Here is a 26194-nt window from a genome sequence, read left to right as displayed (position 1 = left end):
TTAAAGATTTCATAAAATAAAGTATTAAAGTAGTTATGACTGAAGTCTTATGGTGTTTCATCATTCAAAGCAACGTTAAGTTTTTTTTAATTTTTTTTTTTAATATATTATTTTTTTTGTATGGTGTTCCATGTTGTTACGACTCTAATAAATCAATTAAATTATCCGTGCTATTTATTTCTGAATCTGAAGACTAAGATCCAATTATACCGCCGGATTGATATTTTTAACTATGTCTTCTTCACCCAAGTTTCTATGGCAATCTTTATCAAAACCAAACATTAATGTACGTGGTGTATACTCTGTACTTTCATTGATAGTATTATTCATTCCCCAGAGAACATCTGGTAGTTGGTGATGGTATGATAAGATACCATTCGCTTCTACTAAGAGCATCAACATGTGATATTTTGTGCCCTGGTCGGTGTTTAATTTCAATATCATAATTTTGAATAGCTAGCCACCACCAAGCTATTCTGGCTACTAATTCATTTGTAACAAACGTAGTTTGTACTGCACTACAATCTGTAACTATTTTAAAGTGGGTGCCACGCAGATATATTCTAGGTCGTTTTATAGATTCAACCACAGCTAACGTTTCTAGTTCATATAAATGATAAAAAGACGATGTTGTTGCTCTACTATAATAAGCTATTGGTTTTTGTCCCATATTTGTTTCTTGCAAAAGAATACCTGGCTATGTGTACTTCTTTTCTTAACTCAGAGTTGTAAATTGTTAAAACAGGTTTATTCATTAATATTGATTTTACTTTAAGAACCGGTTCGGCGGAACACCGACTGCCTGCCTAGCGCTAGGCAGCAATCTTCGCGCTTTTTTGAGTGCTTAAACATAAGCAAATATGTTGGGTAACTTTTTTTTTTGAATAGTGTCGTTGCTTTGACAATGTCTTAAGCGCTGAAGATAGCCTACAGCCGATAGCGCTAGGCAGCAATTTTCAATTTATTATACGCTGAATACAAGTAGTGGGTTTTATTTATTAATTAAACACGGCGTACAACTGATACACTCATGAATTTAATTAAGTTTCGAGGGGCTAATAAAGATGCTTCATTAGGTAGGAAACAGATCGCTAATAAAGACTGCATACAATTTTTGCGATGCCCGCTTAACTTTATGACTGTGTGTATTGTGCGAGTATACGCCTTACTTAACGGCTGGTTCGTTCGCTCATGTAATGTTCGTTCGCCTTAGTATATAAGTAGCATACAAAAAAAACTATTGGAGTTCAAAAAGTCAAAATAATAACAAACCAGTGGCAAGAGTTTTATGTTTCATATATTTACTTTTTTATTTATTAAGTGAATGGGTTAATTAAATTTTTCTCATTTAAATAATTATATAATAATAAGATTCCAGATGCCCTATAATCAGTAAAAGAATCAATCATATTTATTATTATAATCAATTGAATTTCATACTCTACCATATTTTCTGAAATTTGGAATTTCCTAATAAGAAAGAACTATGTCTTCCTATCTTCGGGGATCTACCAATTATGTGTGGTCAACTACAAGTATCTTGGGCAAAGGAGCAACAGCAACTGTTCACCAGGGGGTCAACAAAGTTAACGGAGAACCAGTTGCTGTTAAGACATTTAATCATATTTCCACCCTGAGACCCCAAGAAGTTCAGCTTAGAGAGTTTGAAGTATTGAGGTACTGAACATTTTTTATCCAACTATTAAATAAATTATAGATAATAGTAAATCTAAAAAAACTTTTTGTCTTTTGTCATATGAAAACTTCTTCCTTTTTAATTATTCTACTTTTCTATTAAGAATTTATTGAAAGCACTTTATATCTTATTCATCTCTTGTAACATAGGATTGTTTATATGACAATAGTAATTTTTTTAAAATTTTATGTGCTAAATATAAATTAAAATGAACAGAAACAAGCAAATGAACAAGTCATTAAGTAAGGTGTTCATATTTCTTATGTGTTTATAATTTTCTTAATTTTATCTATAAAGGGTGAGTTGGGAGGAACTCACCAAACTCACCATGCTGTAGGTACTGATTGTTTGGTCTGTTTTGTTGCAATCACATGTATTAGTGTCAGTGTTAGTGTGTTCGACATGCTTGTTTTCGGGTTTGTCTGAATTAAAGTCATATGAAATTGCACACATTGAGTAATTTGATTCTTTTTTGGATGAAAGGGTTTGTGAATTTTCCATTGTATACTGCAAGAAAATTAACTTGTACTATCGTGCCGAAAAAAACTGGGACAGCAAAATCTCCTAAATCTCTTGGTCTATTAGAATAATAAATATTTTGATGTTGTCAAAGTTAATTTAATTTTGTTTGTTTGTTAACATTCAAGATAGAGAGTTAGTTGGCTTTCTAAGAAACAATCCGTTTGAAACAGTAATGAAAGAAAGAAAGAAAATGGGCTATATTACGTAAGACAACAAAGTCAAGTATAAGCATCCTAAAAACTAAAAAATTCCAAATTCACCTTAAATTTCAAATTTCAAACAAACATAACATCTAAAACACTTTACCATAAAATTTACACACATTTCCAAAATTAATCATAACAAAACTGATTGAGAAAAAAAAAGCATCTTTTTGATAAATTTCATTAAAAAATAAGTAAAGCTCTCAATAAAACAGAGTTCAGAGGAAGTAAATTAAATTATTTAAAAGGAAACAAAACTAAAACACTAAAATGATGTCAGAGCACAGGTTAAAAGGTATCAGGAAAAAAATCGTCAAGGTTATAATATGCCCTGGATAATAAAAGTGATTTTAATTCCTTTTTAAATTTCTTAACTTCTAAAATTTGTCTGATACATAGAGAAACATGGTTGTAAATTTTTTTGCTAAGGTATGTAAGTGAGTTCTTGGTGAGGGAGGATGTAGGGATTGGTAAGGGAAAATCATTAACCTGGCGAGTCATATGACCAGTGTTAGAGGGAAGTTTAGGACATTTATGAATAAGAGTAGCTGTTTCTAAGATAAAAAGAGAAAAAAGAGTTAGGATTTTTTGAGATATAAAGAGAGGTTTACAAGAATCTCTTAACCCAGCGGAACATAGGTATCTAACTGCCTTTTTTTGAATCACAAAAATTATGTTTAATAATCCCTTGTTGCTTAAACCCCAAAAAGGCAAGCCATAACGAAGATGAGACTCAATAAGAGAAAAGTACACTGAACGTGCAACTACCCCTCCCAGCTCATGCCCCGCCATTCTTACTGCAAAGCATCCAGAGGATAATTTTGATGCAAGATTTAGGATATGATCTTCGAAGCGAAGGCGACCATCAATGGTAATACCAAGGAACTTACAGCTTTCTTTGTTTTGCAAGGGGGAGTTTTCACTAAACATAAGGCTCTGAACGTCACACTTAAATCCCATAATAAAGGTTTTGCCCACATTAAATACAAGCCTGTTTGCAGCACAACACTCCGATAAAATCTTAAGATCCTTAAAAACCTGGGGTCTAACATTATCAGAATCTCTATGATGTCATAAAATGGTGGTATCATCAGCAAACTGAACCACTTTGCCCTGCAGTTTTAATGAACCCAAATCATTTACATAGAGCAAAAATAATAGTGGTCCTAACACTGAACCCTGAGGTACTCTGGTTTTAAGGGATCTGGAATCGGATAAACATCCAGATACTGTAACTCTTTGGGTACGATTAGACAGATAGGATTCCAGCCATTGCAATGCCACATCTCTAAAGCCATAATTATTGAGCTTAGACTTAATTGAGCTTGAGCTTGTTCCTCTATGTATGGAGTGTTGCCGACAAAAAATTCATATAGGAATATAATCAGATATTAAGAAGCACTCGTTAGGCTTTAACCAGTGCTCAGTTAGTAATACAATATCAGGAAAATCACATGAATCAAGTAAAAGATGAAGCTCGTCCATTTTATTTCTTAGAGACTGTATATTTAAAATAAAACTACTGAAACTTTTCGCATGCTTATTTTCTATGTTATTTATAGAATGTGAGTGAGCTTCATCTTCTGTGTTTTTATCTATAAAAAAGAATCGCTATCGCAGTCAGTATCTAGACTTCCAGGTTGATTACTTGGTTTTATTGTGGACACATTTTTTGATGAAATGCTACTTTTAAAATATGGGTATACAGTAATGATGCCAAATCTGATCCAAAGTTGCTGGCATGATTAGACTCTAAAATTTTATTTAGATTAATATTATTTGCGTGAAATATTCTATAGAGAGCCTTATTGCTATTTTAAATTACATTATGGTTTGGATACATGTAAGGGCTTGTCATCACTAAACTATTGCTGTGTAAATGTATAATTTTTTTTAAATATCGAATGATGAGCAAATACCATTTAACATTAAAATCAACATATCATTTTCTGTAAATTCCTTAACCATAGATGATGCAGTTTAAATCAGTTCATTGTTTGTACTTCCTGGCTTCAGGAAACACTGGACTTTGTAGTTAGCTTCAAACTTCAGACGCAATTTCTTCAGGAACACTCTACTACAATTTCCACCCACAAAAAGAAGCTTAGGTCGATTATCAACGGGTGAATTTGGCCTACATGGCAACTGTGTTGGAGAATTTATATTAACAAATTTAGATAAGTTTTGCTGTTCCTTTAATGCACAAATATCGGAATAGCAAGTATTTTTTTCAACTTCCAACACCTTTATAGACTGGATCATATTCTTATTCATCTTAGTTAAATCATTAACTTCCATTTGTAACATATTTATTTGCGTCTTATAGGTTGCAGATTAATTTTCTAATGTTTTTATTGTTACAATTAAATTTTTATTTAAGGTATTTAACTCATTGATTTCTATATTGAAATTTATTTTTTCCTCTTCACATACTTTTAATAGTGACAGTAACTCACATTTTTTAGTTTTTAAATTTGTTAATTCAATTTTAAGTTCATCATTAAGTTTGTGTAGATTATCTAGGTAGGAGGAAAACTTCTTTTTGGGCCTCTGACACTTCATCTTCAAACACCAAACTGTTTCTTCTCATTCTTTCTATATGCCTATCCTTTTCTTTTACACTGTTTCTTCTCATTCTTTCTATATGCCTATCCTTTTCTTTTAGTTCAATCAACAATTCATGAATCTTTTGCTCGTAAGACTTCTTTTCATTCTCATTTTTATTAAAATTTATTTGACATTTTTCTGAGCATAAAATTTTGTAGCCTCCCAAGGCGAAAGAGGACACGCATTTTCCTGGTTCTGCTAATACAGCTCGTAGTAGGATAAGAAATTCGGAAATTGAAAGTTGCTGTACAACAAATAAAATATTTTTGATTGAAGCAAACAAACAGAGAAGGTTAGAATTTGCCCATCGATATACACACCACAACAACATATGGGAAACGGTAATATTTTCTAATGAAAAAACCTTTACGTTCCGCATTTACAGGCCTTCTAATACCAGATGTGATGAAAGATATACACATAAGAGTAATCAAAGTGGACGTTTTAGTATAAACGGAGGGAAGGCTTAATGCCTTAGGATATTGCAATATCCTGAACAATGTTATGATGCCATCGGTTGGTGTAGTCTATGGGCAAGATTTTATCTTCCAACATGATAATGCTCCTATACATACAGCCCGTATAGTTCAAAGCTATCTAGACGAAAAAGGGATTCAAGTTTTACCGTGGCCCTCGAAAAGCCCTGATATCAACCCAATTGGAAACGTTTGGGGTAAAATGGCAAAATATATGTATAAAGATATCTTTAGGCCTAGAAATCAGAATGAATTACACCTAGTAATTGCTAATTCCCTTAACTTTATTGTACCCAAAAATGCTTATCATGCTCTTATTGACTCCCAACTTAGGTATGGACTTGTCTTCTGGTGAGTTTATTCCCAGTATCTGGGTAATTCTTTATTTGTTATGCAGAATAAGGTAATTCGCTATATGTGCCGTGTCGCTTTTTGCGTTTCTTGAAGATTACTGAATGTGACAAAAAAATTAGACATTTTTACAAAGTGAAGCTTTTTACTCATTGGATAATTTTTACACCAGACACTTCTAGTCATATTGGTTTGATTTAAATGCTATTTTTATTATTGTTATTCAGTGACTAATTTTTATAACTATAATATATATTTTTTTTAGGATACATGTTTCAATTTATTCATTTTTGGACGAAAAAAGATTAATTTCTTTTATTTAGTTTATTTTAAACTCAAGTGACAATTTGATGTACTGTTTCGCTTATTAAAAATGCTCCAAAAATTGAAAAGTTATGGAATCAAAATTCTTAATTTTTTTAAGTAAACATTGGTTTTATGCTACTGATACTAACAAAAATAATAACATTATTTTGACAATAATTGAAAACAACGCGGCTAGAGACGTCTATGATAAGTACATATAAATAGTTAAAAGTCTAACACAGACTTAGATATCTACAATTTTGGTAATAGGTAAGGAAAGCCTGCGTACGGATATCAATTAGTGATAAGAAATTGAAAGATTGTTTATAAATGTTAATATGTTTATTTTATTTATTTGTTAGATTAACAGCATTTACCTACATTATATGCACTTATAAGTAATAATACACAAGTAAAAAGTCGTTAAGTCAGTATTACGAAAAAATAACATGGCGTTCAAGGTAAAGGTGTTCTAAGGTAACATTGTAGGATACACACAAGATCACATTTCTAAGGTAACATATTACTAATAAATAGGTTTAGGAAAACCTATTTATTAGTAATTTTAATTTTTAATTGATTCAGAGAAATTTAGTAAATAACAATATCAGAGGCATATTTATTGAATAAGAAATTTTATATATAGGTGAACCCTTGACGCTATTAATGCGAGGGAAATCCAGGTAGAAACTATTTAATGATCTAGTACTCTTGGCATTAAATGCAAAGTTAATTTCAGATAAAATCCTAAAAAAATCCACCTCATTTCTAATAATAAAAAAAAAATTATACACATTTTTACCCTTCTGTTGTTCATAGATGAACACTCAAACAAATAAAACAATCCAATTATCACAGCCCCTTTCTGGGTAGTAACCAAATTTTTTAAAATATAAGTATTTAAAAAACTTTCTTTAGATGTGTTCAATACAGTTTACTGTATTATTACAGAGGTCATATTATTATAATAGGGCCATATTTTAATTTTGGTTAAACAAGACTTTCACACAACTTAACAGATACATTTGGCTAAAGAATTCTTAGTAGCATATAGAGGTGAACCATCAATCTTGTACAAATGTCTATGAACATTTTTATTCAATGTAAAACTCATGGAGCCATCCACTTAATCACTTTATTAGGATCATCCTGATGAGACATCTATCGATTTAGTTTTATCAATTAGGTGTGTATTTAACGTAAGTTTATTTGTTCTTTAAGTTTACATTAATCAATAGTGGAGGATGATAATTGTCAATTGGCAGTAATGCTTCCGTCTCAGTTATTACCTCGCAGTAATAAAGGCTCCGGCTGGACATTCCTAAAACATATTATTTACATTTAAAATATCACATTGCACAAAATTTGTAAAAGTAAAAAAAAATTAAAAAAACAAATAGACTCTTTATGAATGTTACTACACTCAAGTTTACGCAAATTAGAATAGCAAAAAAAAACTCGACACGTTAGTAGAATCGACGATAAGATTAGAACCAGGAGCAAAGTAAACAATAACCACATATAGTTATCTAGCTAAACTATCATAACACAGACCGCCTCTAAATCTTTATCAAAAATATCACATATAACAGTTCTATATTGCTTTTTGACTGTTAAAAGAACTTCCCCACCTGGTTTCTTATGTGTTAAAGTATAGTCTCTGTGTTTTATAAATATATTTCTAAAAGATATAATTTATAGATACATTTTCTAAAATAAAAGTGCTATTAAATTCTTGATTGTGAATAGAACAATTCAACTAAGATTCTGTTACAGCAATAATATCAGAATCATTGATTCACATTGACATTTTTAAACAAGTGAGTAGTAGAGTAGCTTAATTATCTTTCCTGTTTTGATAAATTCAGATCATTCAGAAAATTACCTATGTTAGATTAGGTAATTCCACAGGGGCGGATCTAGTGTAGCAGCAAATGGTTAACAGTAGTGTAGCAGCAACAGGTTTTTGACCTTAATTTATTACATGACTTTTAAGACCGAGACTTTGTGTTTTTTCGTCTGTTTAATATCATATTGGAGTCTCTTTAGGTCTAACAGCTTTGGTGAAAAATATTTTTACACACTATACAAACCTAATTGTTAAAACATATTTTTCTGCAGCATTTGAGATCGCCCATTGCAAATAACTGATTAAAATCTTAACAAATGAATTGCTCAACAAAAAAATCCTTTCTTAATTACAAAATTTACCTGTATTAAAAATTGCTTCTGATCTGATAATAAGTTATTCAGAGACATATCTTACTATTCTATTTTATTAATATGGGGTAAATTAAACTTAAGACCATTAACGGAGCCATTAAGACCAAGTAAATTGAAATATTTGGCTTATGCTCATTGTTTGATTGTTTATTTATTTCAAAATTTCTTTCAGTTTGATGATTGTTTTTTCGATAAAAGACAGGGAATCCAATCTTTTTCCATTTCTTGATATATATGTATATTATGGAACAAAATAGTGAACATCATCTTTTTAAAAAACGTATTAGAATATGCCACCGGTAGGTCGATTATATTTTATTAACGCACATAACGCAAAGTTTTAGTGATACATGGGTCTGATATTTGCCGAATCGATTATTCACATACAGAATCTAAAGTTTTCTGCGTGGGTCCAAGCCGAGGGAGAATTGAGGTCAGAGTAAAGGAACACCTCAGACTCATTAACAACTGAAATAAAGATAATTTTATGACCAGCACCAAATCTCCTTTCGCAAACCATATTCTGGTCATAACTTTGATCCGAGACTCTACAGAAGTATTTCCTTCATGTCTAGCTGAAGGGGTTGAAGTAGGACTTATTGGAAACTTTTATAATAAATAGAGACAGAAAATCTCCTGACTTTATTTGCGTCAATGAACAGACTAACTTTGACAGCTTGGGCTTTTTGAACTCAATTCGCCCTCATAATATTATAATAATAATAAATATAATATTTGTAGATTTTCCCTCTCTGTTATCACAAATATATTTTTTTCCTGTTAAGAATTTTACGTTTATATTTTGTGCAGTTTCTTAAACATTTAACGATTTATTAAAAACTTTACAGTTTCTTATCATTTATACATATGCAAGAGTTCCTTAACGTTCTTTGTTTAATTCAGATATGAAGCTTATAATTTCTGTATTAAATTTCGTTAGTTGTGTATTTCTATTTGACTTTCCCGATATAATTTATGCGATTTTTAGTATCTAGTGATGGCTATTACAATAGCCGAAATTCATAATATATCTCTTTAAAAAATGTTTTCGTATTTTATTGTGGAGAGAACGAGATCCTTGCTTAACTTATATAGTTCCATTCCTCTGCTAAGTACGGACTTTTACTACTAACATATTTTTAAGCCTACCTATTAAACATCCTTTAAAATAATATGTCACTTAAAGTTCATACATTCATGATTTTCTATTTAAAATTATCACACAATTAGAGAGAAAAATAAAAGGCGTATTTATGTGGCAAAAATATTTTTTACTACACTAAGTATAGTAAGTAAAAGACCTTTTTTATTTAGAAAAGTAAACCATGAAAACATAGTAAAACTATTAGCAATAGAAGAGGAACAAGAAAATAAAGGCAAAGTAATTGTAATGGAACTATGTACCGGAGGCAGTTTATTCAATATATTGGATGATCCAGAAAATACTTACGGATTGGAAGAAGGCGAATTTTTGCTGGTTTTGGAACATTTGTATGCAGGAATGAAACATTTAAGGGATAATAATTTGGTTCACAGAGACTTAAAACCTGGTAAATACTTACATAGTTTATAAATTAATTTAGTCTTTTAAGTTCTTTGGGTATTCCAGAATATAAAAATGTAAACAATCTTATAGTAATTTTTATATCTTAATCTTGATTTACAATATTTTAAATGATTACGTCCTTAGGGAACATTATGAAATTTATCAAAGATGACGGCACGACGGTTTATAAACTGACTGACTTCGGTGCAGCGAGGGAGCTTCCCGATGGACAACAGTTTGTTTCTTTATATGGAACAGAAGAGTACCTCCATCCAGATATGTATGAACGAGCAGTACTGCGTAAAAATGCCAATAAAACATTTGGAGCCACCATTGATCTCTGGTCCATTGGAGTAACTCTTTATCATGTTGCTACTGGTAACTTACCTTTTAGGCCTTATGGGGGTAGGAGAAACAAGGAAACCATGCATCACATTACCACCAAAAAGGTATAACTATTTATAATATTGTATTTAAACGTACCGGGTGACCCAATAAGACTAGTCCTCGGCCATATCTCGGGAACCGTTCGTGATTAAGGGAAAAAATTATTGGGTAAATCGGTCATGAAGAATCGCTCGAAAATATTTTCAAGTTCTAAAAATGACCACCAGAGGACGTAACTGCCTTGTTAAATTTTAAACTTGCATTTTCTTTAAATTTTTCATAATAACGTATATTTTTTTTACATGTTTCAAGAGAACTAGTTTATCAACCATTTTCGTAAAAAAAAATATTTATTTCAAAAACAAAGATGGTAGGGGGGGCGTTCAATTGTTTTTGCAATAACCTGCTTTAATTTCTTAACGGTTGACCGATTTTAACAAATTTAATATCTTGTAAGAGTGACTGTGTACACGTAGATGTAATAAAATGCGAGAAGACATTTGTATAACGTGTATATTTTATATTTTACATCAACTAATAGCAAAGCGTTTTCGGCTACTAAATACGTACGTCACAATTTAAAATTAGCACAAATCAGTTAAAACACTATATATACAGAGACAGAACGGTTAATAAGTTACGTGTTTAATATGTAATAAAAATGAGCCCTGTATGTATCTTTAACGATCTGATGAATAGTCTTCATCATTTGGAATTGTTGTTTTTATTAATCTATAGGAATGGATGTTAAATAAATAAAGTATTCTATCAGATGCGCCAACGTGGTTGTGCAAATTTTATGATTAAGGTGAATGAAGTTTATTTACTCTCTGTGCAGAGGAGCAAAATTTCTCCTTAGTTCAGCTTGTGTATTTAAGCACTTGTCATTAAAATCTCCATATTGATTTCTATGTCTTTCACGAAATCCAAACGCATAACATTTTTACTCTTGACATTGACTAAAATTTTTGAACCTTCATCGGGATCAAATTTGTGTTTAGAGAATCTTATAGAGTGTTCAAACAGCTACTTATTAGGATTTTTTAAGTGTTTATTAATACTAACATTTAATGACCTACAAGTTCTCCCAAGATTCGATGTTTCGCACTCACCACAGTTTAACTTGTATACAGCATCCTTATCTAATTTATTAACTTTTTCCTTAGAATTCACTAAAATTATTATTTATCTTGTGAAAGAATTTTATACTAGGGAATTTTTTTTTATGAGAATATTAATTAAAAATGGGATACACATATATTTTGTAACCGTTTCTTGTGTTAAATAGACACTTTCTCTGAGATTTCTTGTTTTAACTTTTCTAATGTTTTTGTCAATAAAGTTTGGGTTATAACCATTATTGTAAGGTATTTGTTTGATAATGTTGACTTCTGAAAAGGAAGGTTGGAGTAACAATAAATTGCTCTGTCTGCGTAAGTTTTCTATAAATATTAAAACCTACATGACTAACTCCCCTATGAATCGTGAGGTCTAAAACATTTAAAGTTTTATTATTTTCAATTTCTATGGTGAATCTGATATTAGGATGAATTAAATTAAATTTTTGAAGTAAATTATTTGCCATTTATGTAGCCATCAAATATTAAAAAACAATCATCAACGTATCTTCTATAAAATTTAATTTCCTTATATGAGAGTATGTAATTATTTTCTAAATCATTCATGAAGACATTTACCAGGAAATAAGATAAACAGCTTCCCATGGCAAGGCTTTCGGGTTGTTGGTAAAAAGTTTTATTGGAACTAAAGAACTCCTGAGCTAGGCATAAGTTCAATAAAGATAAAACTTGGCTGACGGTATTATCAGAAAGCCGCTTGGATTTTAAAATATTACCTACTAGGACTACTGTTTCTTTTTTTGGGATAGATGTAAACAAATATTAAACATCCAGTGAGACCATTATTGTAGTCAGATGATATAGGAATATCTTTAAGTCGATTTATGAGTGCTATTGTATTTTTTAATGCAAATTGGGGTTTAAACTGCGTTAAAGATTGTATAAGCTTATGAAGACATTTTGACAAAATGGACACTGTCAGAACTAGTGAGAGTAAATTAGCTACAAAATAAATAAGATGTTAATGAGGCAATTGCGAGTCTAAAAAATAAAAATTATTAAAAATATATCATCAAAACATTCATGTTGCTTCAAAGGAACTAAACGCATCCTGAACTTATTACGTACTCTTAAGTGTCTTAATCTTCATCCCCACTGGATTCCTCTACAAAGGTGATTTACACTTGGTCAATTTCTTGGTCATCTCGTGTTTCTGTAAGTAAACAGGATTATGAACTTTACACTTTTTTATTTATTTTATATTGTACTATTAAAAGAAAAACGTACCTGAATGTAAATCTATGTCTCCCAAAAATGTCAGGTGCTATGACGATATCTTCCTATGCCTCTAGATTTTTCTTTCTTGTTCGTTGGTTACCAATAAACCAAGTCGGTAACCCAACCAAGTTTTTTCTCCACAAAATACCCATTTCACACTTACATCACTCATTATTGTAATTCATATAAAACTTAACTTGCATTAAATTAACATAATCGTTTTGACACAACAAATAAATCGGAGCGTACTGTTGTGATCACCTGAAATGGCATCATGGCGGCAGACGATAGAGTGAGGATGGCGTAAGAGAGTAAAATTCTCAGTAGCTGTACGCTTCAGGCTATATTTATGGTTTTAGCTATATTGCCCCATGAAAATCGTCAGATAATATTTTTTGACTCGCCCATTTCTTTACGCCACGCTCAAATAATGTACCTCTACCATATATGGTAGAGGTACATTATAGGGTATAAGGTTTCTTCCTATATGATTTTCTGACGCGCTCGAGTAACACGCAAAATCCCCTGTTGGGCTCCCCTACTATAAACGAAGCCGCCGTAATATAGAAAGCCAGAAACATCATCCTACTCTCCAGCAGCTACGTCACGTCGAACGTCTATTGCCCGAACGACTCGACTTCCTCCCTTCCTCGCCCGGCCCGGCATTAGGTATGCATCTATACGGGGTATTGGACGAAATCATGCAAAATCGAGCGCTCGTTTTCCTGTACAATAATAATAATTAATTAAAGTTTTACTTAGATTTTTGAATAGAATTACCGCAAAGGTGAGATTAAATTATTAATTTTTTTTTTTAAAGAGTTTTGTATTTATGTTTTAATTTATTATAAATATATCTTTCGGGAGGTATTAAGAGCTTGTATGGGTTATTTGCCTTATATTTATACCTTGTTAAAGAATGTTATATTTTTTATGATATTTTTGTTTTAATAAAAAAATATGATTTTATGTATTTTGTACTACTACCAGCACACTATCAATTTTAAAAAATTATTTAGTATTTTATTAAAATTGTTTTAAACAATCTTACATTATATTATATTTATTATTTTCCTAAGAGTTTTGTATTTATGTTTCAATTTATTCTATTCTATATATGTGCATACATATAATATACTTTGGTAGCTATTAAAAACTTGTATGGGTTATTTGTCTTATATTTATAGCTTGTTACGGGTTAAAATTGGCATTTTATACTCTTTATTAAAAGCACTGATTACAGTTATATTTTCAAAATAGATATTTTACAAATATTAATGATTGGTACTAGTAATGCCCTCTCTGTAATAGCCTCCCAAGTAACCCACAATTCTGTTTTCTAGCCATTTCAAATTGCAGTATTCTTTTTTTTTAATGACACATTTAGTCTTGTACATTTCAGCTTCATATTGTACTGGTTGTTAATGAAATTTTATTTATACTCTTATAAAACCCGGTTCTGGACTAAAGAAATATTTTAGAATTTAAATTATATCCCATATTGATTATTCCATACTTTATTTAATTATTTTATAACGAATAATTATTAATTGGACAGGTACAATTATTGTGTATGTTGTACTGTTCATAGTACAATATCTGATTTTGGCTTGACCATACCAGATATGCTGGTTGATTTTACTCGGACTGACCTATCTAATTTTTGTCTCTTTTTATCTTATGTAAATATTAGTTTTCTTGGAAGATAGCAAGAAGTTACTGGTCTAGGGAAAATCGAAATTGATTGTCATAGTGACACATATTTTCATTGCCAACTTCCTTGGGCCATAAATTTAGTTATTTGTTTTTTTATAGAAGGTTTTATGGTACTTATAAAAAAAGTTAAGTTATTTTCGATTGGCAATACATTTTGTGCGTGATTGCTTAGATACGGGTTTGACCTCTGCGGTCGTCCCTTTTCCCAGACCGCCGTCATGAAGTGAAGAGTGCTTTAGTTCTTTTTGAAATTCGTGTGAATTTTACCCATATGGGGATATAATTGACTAAATGTGGTGATAGTAAATCAACTTTTTGGGCGTAATGCTATAATTTGTTGTTTTGTTGAATTGACCGGCCTTTATGGCGATTTAAAACCTAATAATTTTTCACGTGCCCTGGAACATCGGCAAAATGGCGGTTCTGATTGGCATTGGTAGGGGACAATTTAATTAACAAGCTACTAGAGCTACATAACATGGATTTTGGACGGATTTTTTTTGTACGGACCTGATTTCTTCATGCCACATGGTACTTTTATTTTGGGGTTATGTACTCTACTGGCTCTAATCTAGAGGAGATTTTAAACAACTGTGAGCTAACGTCTAACCTAGACCACTACCAGAGCTTGGCGTATTGTGAAGTGGAAGAGGTGAAGCTTGGAAGCCTGCAGTTTTTCTTTGACTGGGAATTGGATATCTGGGAGAATCTCGAATCTGAAGTAGTCTGCTGTGTGTGGAGCTAAGTGACACAACATAACATTTTTTTTATTCACTTATTGTATTTTTATTTTCACAACTTTTATCTTTTGAGTTGAGATACATACATATATGACTTTGCAATCTGAGCGGGGTGAAGCCGAATTGTGGTGGTTAGGGGATGTAATTATTTTTCTCATTCAAAGGCTGGATATATTTATATTATTTTGATAATCCAAAGGCCCACCAGGTTCGACTGTACTTTGTCTCAAAAGTTTATTTAAAATTTTATTGACATTATTTAATCTATGCTATTTTATTATTGAATATTACTGATAAGAGTACATATATATGTGACAAGTGACTCCTGTGAGGTAAGACGCAGCCGGCTTCGTAGTACTACGAGTATATACTTGGGTTATATTATTTATTTTCAGACTACTCCTAAGATGTCAAATTTTCTCAGATTAGCTAGTGAATATTAGAGTAAACTAATAAAAGGGTAATTTTGATTGGGGAAGCTTCAACAGTTAGGATTGTCATTTTTTTGTTTTTGCTTAGGTCAATGTCCATGGTGGGATATACCGGGCCATGTAAATTGTTAGTTTAATTCGAATTGAAGCTTCGTTCCCCAAAAGGAAGGATGTAACATAATTTATTTTATTTTGACAACCACAGTTTTGATTGTGTATTTTTTTTTTGATATATTTCTTATAGATATATTTCTTATAAGCATGGTCACGAATGACAGTGCACCATTCGGGAAAATTTAATTTTATGGCACATTATCTGTTGACAACTTTGTTTTTCTTGTAATTAGAAAGTTAAATGTTGTGGTTCCTTATTGCCAACTTAAATAATTATTCCTCTTAAAGATAAATAAAATAACATAACATAATTCTCTGTGATAATCAAGACTTAAATAAATTGTTATTTTCTGTTGTTATTTTGTTTTTCACTTGAGTTGAGTAGGTTAGAATATCATAGGTAATTTGGAAACAATAGTGTATACCGATTTGACTTTGATTTTGTTTTCCAAGTTTCGTTTTGAACTTACCTAAATAAATTTTGATAAATATTGGGCGTCCTTTGGGATTATATAAAATCCAAAACTTGGTGGCGCCATACTGATTTTGACATTTATTTGGGTAACTCTTGGGTAGTTACTACCTAAGAAATTTTGGTTCATTTGGTTAAGAAAGAAGTTAGAACTCACATCGGCTTGAGCTAGCAGCATTGTGAAGGATTCCTTCTCTGGGCGTTTCAGGTAAGAGGGGTTAAGTTCCTCCGGGCATCAAACAACTTTTGGAGAGCCTCTTAAGGCCATAAACCTTTCACTATTTTTAGTACTTCTTTTCTTTTGATTGGCTTGGCATTCATCGGTTCACCATTTCATCTCACTTTAGAAAAAAAAAAGTATAACAAGCTTGTTGAAGTATTTTAGATTTTTTTTTATGTTGTTTTGTTTTAATAAAAAATATTATTTTGTTTCTTTTGTACTACTACCAACTATCTATCCATTTTATTAAATAATTATTTAGTATTTTATTAAACTTGTTTGAAACCATCTTACAGTGGCTATAAATATAATATATTTATAACTATAATATATTAATAGTTATAAATATATATATGTTTCAGTAGTTATTAAAAACTATTATATCATATACCTTATTTGCCTTATATTTATAACTCATTAAAGAATTTGTCGATTTTTATATAATTTTTGTTTTAATAAAGAATACGTTTTTATTATTTGTACTTCTTTCTACTAACACACTATTAACAATATTATCATTTAAACGATACACAATCATAATATTATGATTTTAACAGCGGTAGTATTGAATAAATACGGCTATAGCATACGAACGACACCGGGATACTCAGACGTGACATCACAACTCGAGGGTTCTGGCTTTCTATATTACGGTGGCTTCGCTATAAAGGTCAGAATTCCAAGATAATAATAAATTCCAAGATAATATTAAAGTGATTAAATAAGTTAAGATTGCGTTTAGCTCCTTTGGAGCTACCTGATGATATATATTTTTAAATGATTTATATTTTTCACAATTGCCTTTTAACATTTTATTCATTTTGTAGATAAATTGTTGATAGTTTTAGGACATTTACCGCGCGATCAAAGATCAACTAATCTCATTTTCCCAATATTTATGGTTAGCAACGAGATTTTGAAAAACGGTTTTCAATGACTTCTTTGGATGTTATTTGCTTACTTTTTCATAAAGAATAAATCATATCATACTGTTTGGTCCTTGTCAACAACAGAATGTAAACAAATAAAATTAAAAATAATAAAATTAAAAAAAAAACAATAATAATAAATAGAAGGTTGAAGAAGTAGTCCATTCTTGTAGTGGAGTTAATATGTCAATGGGTAACTAAAAATACTTCGGTCATCCTCCACTAAATTTATTTAAAAATTATTAATCCGACATGTTTCGGACGTATAACATGTCCATCATCAAGGATAGCAAAATTAAGGGGTTTCGTCAAAACATCTTATAGATATAGTACCTCCGACAAGGTCAAAAGGTTAAAACGTATTAACGACACATGAGAATGGGACAAAACCTGGATCTACAAAAACCTTAAAATTACATCATTACGACAATACCATAATTATTGTTTTATAAACAAGAACTGAGAGGGTTAAATTACTTTAAATAGAGGGTTTTTTTGGCATGGAATCAAATCCTGGGGCGTATATCTGATACCAATTTTAAACCTTTTATCTCCTGATGATGGACACCACTGTGTCCGATGTCCACATGTCGGGAATTTAAAAATCTGAATGTTTAATAAATAAGTGGAGGGAGACTGCAGGATTTTCATTTTACGTTCATATCATTCCATTTGATTTTTTTAGGATTTTGGGTCATTGTGTCAAAACTAGCCCCATGGTGAAGAAGTGTTGAAATAACTGATTCATTTCAAAATGTGAAAACAAGTTTTTAGTTTATTATACGAAATTTAAAGAAAATGCAATGTAAAAATTTAAGATGGCAGTTATGCCCTCTTCTGGTCATTTTTAGAACATGAAAATATTTTCGAACAATTCTTCATGATCGATTTACCGAATAATTTTTTTTACCCCTTAGTCATACGACGAGCGGTTCCCGAAATATGGCCGAGGAACAGTCTTACTGGATCACCCGGTATATGCACCTTATTAATATCATTTTACAATCAATTTTACACTTGCTCCACTGCAAATTATATTCTAAGTGCTACCGCTATGGCTGTCTTGCGGTTAGTCGGACTGTGAAGCGGACATATGATGTCGTTTAAATTAGGTAAACAGTTGGGATTTTTTGTCGCCAATAAAATTATATTTATTAGATTTGCCAAATTTCATATTGCCTCCGATATACAGGAAAAAATGTAAATATTAGTAAAATTTTTCTTTATTAATAACTGGAAAGCTGTAGCAACATATCATCAGATTTTACTTTAATACGAACCTAGACCTCTTTTTTCCACCAACCTCTTTTTTCCACAAATAAAATGCTAATCCTCTAATTTCAGGATTTCTCATACACCATGTGTATGTGTTAAGTAACTCAAGTCTGATGATGGCAAGAACACTTGCCGAAATGCATCACTCCTGAAATTAGAGGATTAACATTTTATTTGTGGAGAAAAGACTTTTCCTACTAACTTTTCAGTAAATAATAGATATATAGATATATAAAAAAAAAATGATATTAAAAAAACAAACAAAACATTTGAAGTAATTTCTTATAATCTTTTAGCTTATATAACAAGTTTTAAAGCAAAACCTTCTTATTTAAGACACCAACTATTCGTCTAGTATATAACCACACAAAATACTGAATCGTTGCTGTGGTTTCTGCGATCGTTTAGTAATAAATTTTCATGTGACCAGTAATGTATTTTTTTTATTAAAAAGAACTAGACTTGTTACTTCACAAACCTAAAATGTTATTTTCCTCATAAATATTGCTCTAAGTATAAAGCTCCTAATAAGTATAAATAATTAATTTCCTTTTCTGTACAAAATTAAAAAATATCAGTTCGGCAAATCTGGCAAATTTCGTCGGAAAAACGTATGGCTGTATCAGGATATTTCAACACAAAGAGTATGCCTCCAACATATTCTACTTTCCTAAAAGACGTCATAATGATTATTCATAATACAATATACATTTTTTAAAAATTATTTTGACGTTCAGAGAAGTGACAGACCAGAACAATTCATAAATCCACAGCCTCCTTAATAAAAACTTTCACATCACAAGTTGTTTATGCGTATTCCATGATAGGGTGCTCTAGGATACGCATAAATACCATGTCTTTGTGTTCCATAATAGACTAAAATTTACAAAACATACATAACTCGAATATTTGAAACCTAAAGTTAAACGTACATATTACTTTTTGTTTAAGAAATGTATTTCTCTTGATTGATGTAATAGTTTGAGATTTTAAATTTCCTTGGTCAATAAAAATGATAATTATAACCGAAATTTTTGAATAAACATGAGAAATATTCCACTTATGAATTAAAAACTAACAAATAATATACCTTAATTGTCAAAAGTAAATTAATTGTAAATTAGAATAAAGCAAGAAAATGACAAATCGGCAAACTACAATAAATTAGCCTTAATGTTAGCATATATGTTTTCAAGTCAATTATAAATTTAAATACCAAATTTCTAAATTATTAGTTTGGTCTGAGTAAATTAAAAAAAAATTTTACTATTCTTCAAGTGAATAAACAAAAAATATAATCCAATGTGAATTTAGTAATAATAATATAATGTAATTCATTTAATTAATAAATGAAGATGATTTATATTTAACCTGGTACATATAGCTGTTGATTAGAAACTTTAAAATTATGATATACAGTGAAAGCTCTCCTTGCGGACAGCTCCTATAAGCGGACATCTCTTTTAACCGGACAAAGTTCCGGGAACCGAATTTCAGCATATCATTTTCAATGTTAAATGCATTCCGATAAGCGGACGCTCTTATAAACGGACGCGGATACTAGATTTTTCTGTATGTGATCAAAAAATCTCCCATAAGCGGACGCGAAACTCTAATACCCGGACGATTTTTAGTTCCGCTTATTGCATATCTACATACATAAAATTCGGTAATTCCCCGATTTATATTAGGTGATTCCCCATTTACGCATTTCGTTGGCTAGCCAGTATGTAATCTTGTGGTTTATCTTCAGTTCAGGCAAATTCGTAGTTGATTGAGATATTTTATTATTGTAACTATAAAATGGCAACAAAAAAAAGGATGCTCTCGTTAAAGAAAAAGATGGAAGTTGTTAACGTATTAGACAGAGAAAGTGTTTCAGTTCGTCATTTGGCAAAGAGGTTTAATATTGGGAAAACGCAAGCAGCTGAAATTGCCAAAAGTAAGGAAGATATCAGGAGTAAATGGCAATCAGGAACTAATATAAATCAAAAGAAGGATTTTTTAAAAAAGGAAGGTTTTGCTATAGACAAAACATGTTTTGACTGGTTTGTGAAGGCTAGAAGTCAGAACATTCCAATCTCAGGGCCGTTAGTGAAAATGAAAGCTAAAGAAATCACCATTACTTTGGGCTATATTAATTTCAGTGCATCCGACGGGTGGCTGCAAAAGTGGCGCAAGAGACATAGTGTGAGTTTCAAATGCATATCTTGCGAAGCTGCTGCAGTAAATCAAGTTGATGTGTCACAATTTTTGGAGAAACTTCCGTCCATGTTGCTTAGCTACAAACCAAAAGACGTGTACAACGCAGATGAAAATGGACTTTTTTTTCGCGCATTGCCCGACAAAACTCTGTCCCTTAAAGGAGAAACATGCGTGGGTGGAAAGTTGTCTAAAGATAGACTAACCATTTTATTCTGTGCAAATATGGCCGGTGAAAAATGCGATTTGATTGTTATCGGGAAAGCGGCTCGCCCCCGTGCTTTAAAAAACGTTGCTATTAAGGATCTACCAGCGACTTGGAAATCCAACAAAGAGGCATGGATGACCCGAGAAGTCATGTCTGAGTGGTTACTGGAATTCGACCGGAAAATGGGAATCCAAAAAAGGCAAGTTCTTTTATTTTTAGACAATGCATGCTCTCATCCTTGTGATCTGAAAATGAAAAATGTGAAAATTATATTTTTACCGCCAAACATAACTTCAGTTTGTCAGCCCTTGGATCAAGGTATTATACAGAACTTTATATTTTATTATCGGCATTTGATTTTAAAACATATTTTAACAAAAATTGACGATGTCCAAAGCTTATCTGAGCTTACAAAGTCTATAAATGTGGTAGAAGCTTTGTATTTTATAAAAACAGCATGGGATAAAGTAAATTCCTCTACAATTAAGAACTGTTTTGGCAAAGCTGGATTCAGAAAAAGTGGATGTAGCTCAGAACTTGCTGAGCAAAATTATTGCGATGCTGAAGACGATCTGCCCTTAGCGACAATTGCTCAGTTACTGCGACATGCCAAACATTTAGGAGTAGCAGACCCCCAGAAAGTAGATGATTTCCTGGCCTTAGACAATAACATAACAACAGAAGAAAATGCCATTGACAACTTTTCGAATTTGGATGTAGAAAGCCCAGGCCAACTTGAATATGGTAGTCCAAACGACTCAGAAGAAGAAGAAGTGGAACTGGTGGACTCACTAAGAGCTTCAAAAACTATAAATTCATATGGGGAAGCTCTAAATCGTATTTCTATATTGAAAAAATTTAGAAATTTATTACGAAAATTGTCTCCTTCAGCAAAAGATGGTGAAATTTCGTCAGACAAACATTTTAAACTTTTTTCAAAAAGCTAAAGAATAATGTTTTTTTTTTAATTCTCGTACCATGTATTGAAGCATTTATGTTTTTGTATGCGTATACATATAGATATATAGCATAAATACATACTTTAAAAATTTGGAGAGTTTCTGTTTCATTTTCCTCATGATTATGTATTACCTCATTTCCTCATGATTATATACCCCCTGTATTTATACTCTATACTCACATACTCTCTTTTAAACGGACACCTCCCATAAGCGGACAAAAATTACGGAACCGTGAGTGTCCGCTTATGAGAGCTTTCACTGTACTATCATAATAGATCACAAGCCCAAGTCAAAAAAAATTAAAATTAAGTCTACTTTTAGCTTCTTTAAGAAAAGGATATTTTTACACCTGTTCTATTTTCACTATGCTAATGCGCGGAAAAAATTCTCAAACTTTGTCAATTTAACCAATTTTATATCTTTCTTCAATTATGAATTCAATCAAAAAAAAAACTTAAACTATTCTTTTTTAGGAAAGCGGAGTTATTTCGGGAATTCAGACCAAAGAAAATGGCCCTATTGAATGGAAACGGGATCTTCCGGTTAACTGTCAACTCAGTATGGGATTGAAAAAAATCGTGACACCCTTGTTGGCTGGTTTACTTGAGGCTGACCATAAAAAAATTTGGTCATTCGACCGATTTTTTAAAGAAGTTGACTTGGTTTTATGCAGAAAACCCATTAATATTTTTCATATCAATAAATCTGTATTAATAAAAGTGTATATCGATCCTAAAGAGACCTATCAACAGTTGCAAGAATATATCAACGAACAGACCGACATCACTCCAGAAAACCAGATAATTTTGCATCAAACCAACTTGTTTACTAATTTGGTGGAAGAATATGTGTGTGCCACTGGTTTTCCCCAAACAACTGAACAGGAACCGTTATTTTTATTCTCAAAGGAGAATAATAATGTTAATATTGCTCCTTTTCAAGAATTAGCGAAATTTAATGAATTTAGTACAGTCATCTCAGTGGAAAATGATGCCAGCCATGCAAAATTTGCGTGTAGTATCGGACATCAAGCTAAAAGGCAAATTGAAAGATACTCTTTGTATAGTAAACTTATAAGAGATACTGTTGACAATTTCACCAAATATATTAACACAAACCTGAAAGAATTATACCAAAATGCACAAAACCTAAAAGATAAAACTGACATATTGGAGAACAGTACAAAAATGTTTGAGCTGGCTCAGAAATTAGCCAATTATAATAATTCCAAGAGCTCAGAAGATCTGACCAACATTAGCAAGGATTTCAACGGCTTAATTCTCCAAGGAGTTTCCAGTTTATATAAAAAACATTTTCAAGACAATGACTTAAAACTTCAATGGGATAGTTTAAGTCGAGAATTGGGCTGTCCACATAAAAATTTAGCACCAAATCGAGCAAAAACTTTAGTGGAGCATTTAAGGGATTCTTGGCAACATTTGGTACGGGATAGAGCAACAAGAACTCTATCTTACAATGATGAACAGTTTCACATACTGGAAAGGATAAAAATCACAGAGACGATGAATAGGATTAGAAAGTTGCTAGAGCAAGAAGTATTTGCGCAGTATGAGGCGCTTTCTGAACTGTTCGGTGATTGGTATAAGATGGCCCAGAATGTTCATTTAAAGAGTGACATTTTAGCCAGCGATGTTGATAAATATGAATTTAAATTAAAAGATTTCGAGGAAAAGTTTACCGTGGATTGTTCTGATTTTAGTGACTATGTAGCCAAATGTGATACTAATATTGAAAAAAAGTCTGCAAATTCCAGCAAAGGTGTAAGGAATTTACAAAACCAAAAACTAAAGAAGTACTTGCAAAGTTTTAAGAAAGATAGTGATAGTATTAAAGATATTTTGGCGACTAATACAAAATTAATGAATATTCTTTTGGATTCTACATCAGAATTAAAAGGAACATTTTTGGAAGAGTAACTTTACTATTTTATTATTTCTATAGCTCCATAAGGTAAAAAAATATTTTTTGTTTGTTATTCAGTATTAATTATATTGTATTGGTTATTTTATTTTATGCAAGTGACTACCTATGTATTGTTCATTTTATAGTAAAATATTTTTCTATAATATTTTGTCTCTTATTGTATGATTTAACTAGCTTTTATAATAATTTTTCACATGCAAGTAAATACTGGTTTAGGTTTTTTCCACCAGTACATACAAAACATCTTTTGTAAGAAAGCTGACCATACATTTCTGACATAGTCGTTATAAAACAACGTTGCTAGGATAATTTAAGTAATTCATTTGATTGTTTTGAGTAAGATAATTTGAAATAAATTTGATACAGATGAAGCCCAAATGTGACAAATTGCTGAATATTATCTTTAAGTTCTTACAGCTATTTTGCCACGCTTATCAAAAACAGTTTGCGTTACAATTTTCAAGTTGCAAGAAATTGGACGAAGAAGGTTTTTACATTGTTTATTTTAAATCACTTACTTGTTATTTGGTTTTTATAAAATGTAACTGTATTTAAGAAACTGATCCAAGCTTCTTTTAAAAGTAATGTAAAAACAGCATAAGTCAAACTTATTAAACAATCAACAACATTTGACTTAAAAGTAATACAGTGAACTCCGGTTATAACGTACCCTCTGCCTCTAGGGTGAATAAAATTAGTACTTTATAACCGGAGGTACGCTATAAAAGAAACCCATAAAAATAAATATGTAAAGATTTATCTGTTTTAATTAAAGGACTAAATTAACAAAAAATACATTCTAAGTATTAAATACAAAAAAAGATATAATATTAATATGTAACATATAACATTGAAATAGGATACATATGCATATGTAATCAAAATAAATCTGTACTATTTATTAGTTACGATTTTTCAAAAAAATAACGTGTTATTTTTGTTTGCTGATTTTTTTTAGACAATTTGAAATTCTCGATGTGCTTCTCAACTTTTAACGAGGTTTGTAAAATTGTATCATCAGATCCGTAATCAGTATATCGTAAGAAATTCGTAACAGTTTTAATTGCACAAAGTGCTTCACAATAACTTGGAATGGGTTCGTTCACTGGTCCATCATCATCGCCGCTTTCGTTATCGGAACTTAAATCATTCGTTGAAGAGTTTGATTCTATAACTTCGGCAATAATGTCGCAATCCGTTAAGGTCTCCGTTGCTACCAGATTATCGTCGATGGTCGTAAAATTATCTAGTTCAGGAAGATATTTTTCTACAGTTACGTCTTGGCAGTGATTTTGCAACCAATAACTTAGCGGAATATCCCAGTCATCATCATCATCAACACTTTTATATTTCTCGTACCACTGATTCAGAGGCAAGTCACCATCTGAATCAAACTCCTCGATCGATTTCACTAGACCAGCATGTCGAAAGCAGTTTTGAATCGTTTTTTGTGAAACCTCATTCCAAGATTTCGCAATTATTTTTATCGAGTCTAGAATTGTTAGATTGAACGTTTCCTCACTATCCAATGCTTGAATTAGGCGATACATAAAATATCTACGGTAATAGGTTTTCAGGCATTTTATTATGCCTTGATCCATTGGTTGTATGACAGAAGTGCAACTGGGAGGCAAAAATTCTAATCTGATATTTGTCAGATCTACATTCTTTGGATGAGCTGCACAATGAGCTTGGAAACGACAATTCGATTATTTTTTAGTAAAAAAGAACAGGCTCCAACTTAAATTTAGCAATTTATTTCAGTTCTCTAGCATTTATAGTTACTTCACAATTAATTTTCAAAGTTCGAATAAATACGCCATGTTTAATTTTTTCCTTGACCAGCGCGGCCGGGATGATACGTCACAGGCGCCCAAGTGGACGCGACGACCGACGCTAGCATGTCGACCGCGCACGCTGCTTTGTTAATATTATTATGCATGTTTTTGCTGTTTGTGTTTTTCAAAATGTCTGCTCCACATACCTGCTATAAATATTGTATTGTATTTTAATAAGTTCATATGATGTTCTAGGTCGAAAAACGCCTTAGACAAGGAAAATGGTTGGACCGGTATTAGCCTATATTTACAGTGTTAACGAAGTGAGCCGAATTTTTCTCGCATTATGGTGACACGCTTACTTGTTTTTGAGTGTATTTTAAGAGATTCTTGGTTTTTTTTAAGTAAAATTTTTGGTTAAATCTATACTTTTTGGATATTACATCAAAGTGGGATGTTTAGTGTTTTGATTTAAATTTCGTAGGAAAAATAATTGCCAAATGACATTTTTGCAGATTTGGTGGCAAGC

General features: G+C 31.4%; 1 protein-coding gene across 1 annotated transcript; it reads left to right on the top strand.

The window, feature by feature from the left end:
• Window positions 1-1257: 1257 nt before the first annotated feature.
• On the top strand, window positions 1258-24030 carry LOC126735476 (serine/threonine-protein kinase TBK1). The gene is made up of 4 exons (XM_050439477.1): window positions 1258-1677; window positions 9699-9934; window positions 10075-10379; window positions 22417-24030. Exons 1-4 carry the CDS (start codon window positions 1487-1489, stop codon window positions 23878-23880), a joined length of 2196 nt encoding a protein of 731 aa, XP_050295434.1. The 5' UTR covers window positions 1258-1486; the 3' UTR covers window positions 23881-24030.
• The last annotated feature ends 2164 nt before the right edge of the window (window positions 24031-26194 follow it).

This window comes from Anthonomus grandis, chromosome 4 (genome assembly GCF_022605725.1).
Source record: "Anthonomus grandis grandis chromosome 4, icAntGran1.3, whole genome shotgun sequence".
NCBI classification, from domain to species: Eukaryota; Metazoa; Arthropoda; class Insecta; order Coleoptera; family Curculionidae; genus Anthonomus; species Anthonomus grandis.
Note: the sequence above shows the minus strand (reverse complement) of the source record. Positions and strands in the feature narration are given on the sequence as shown.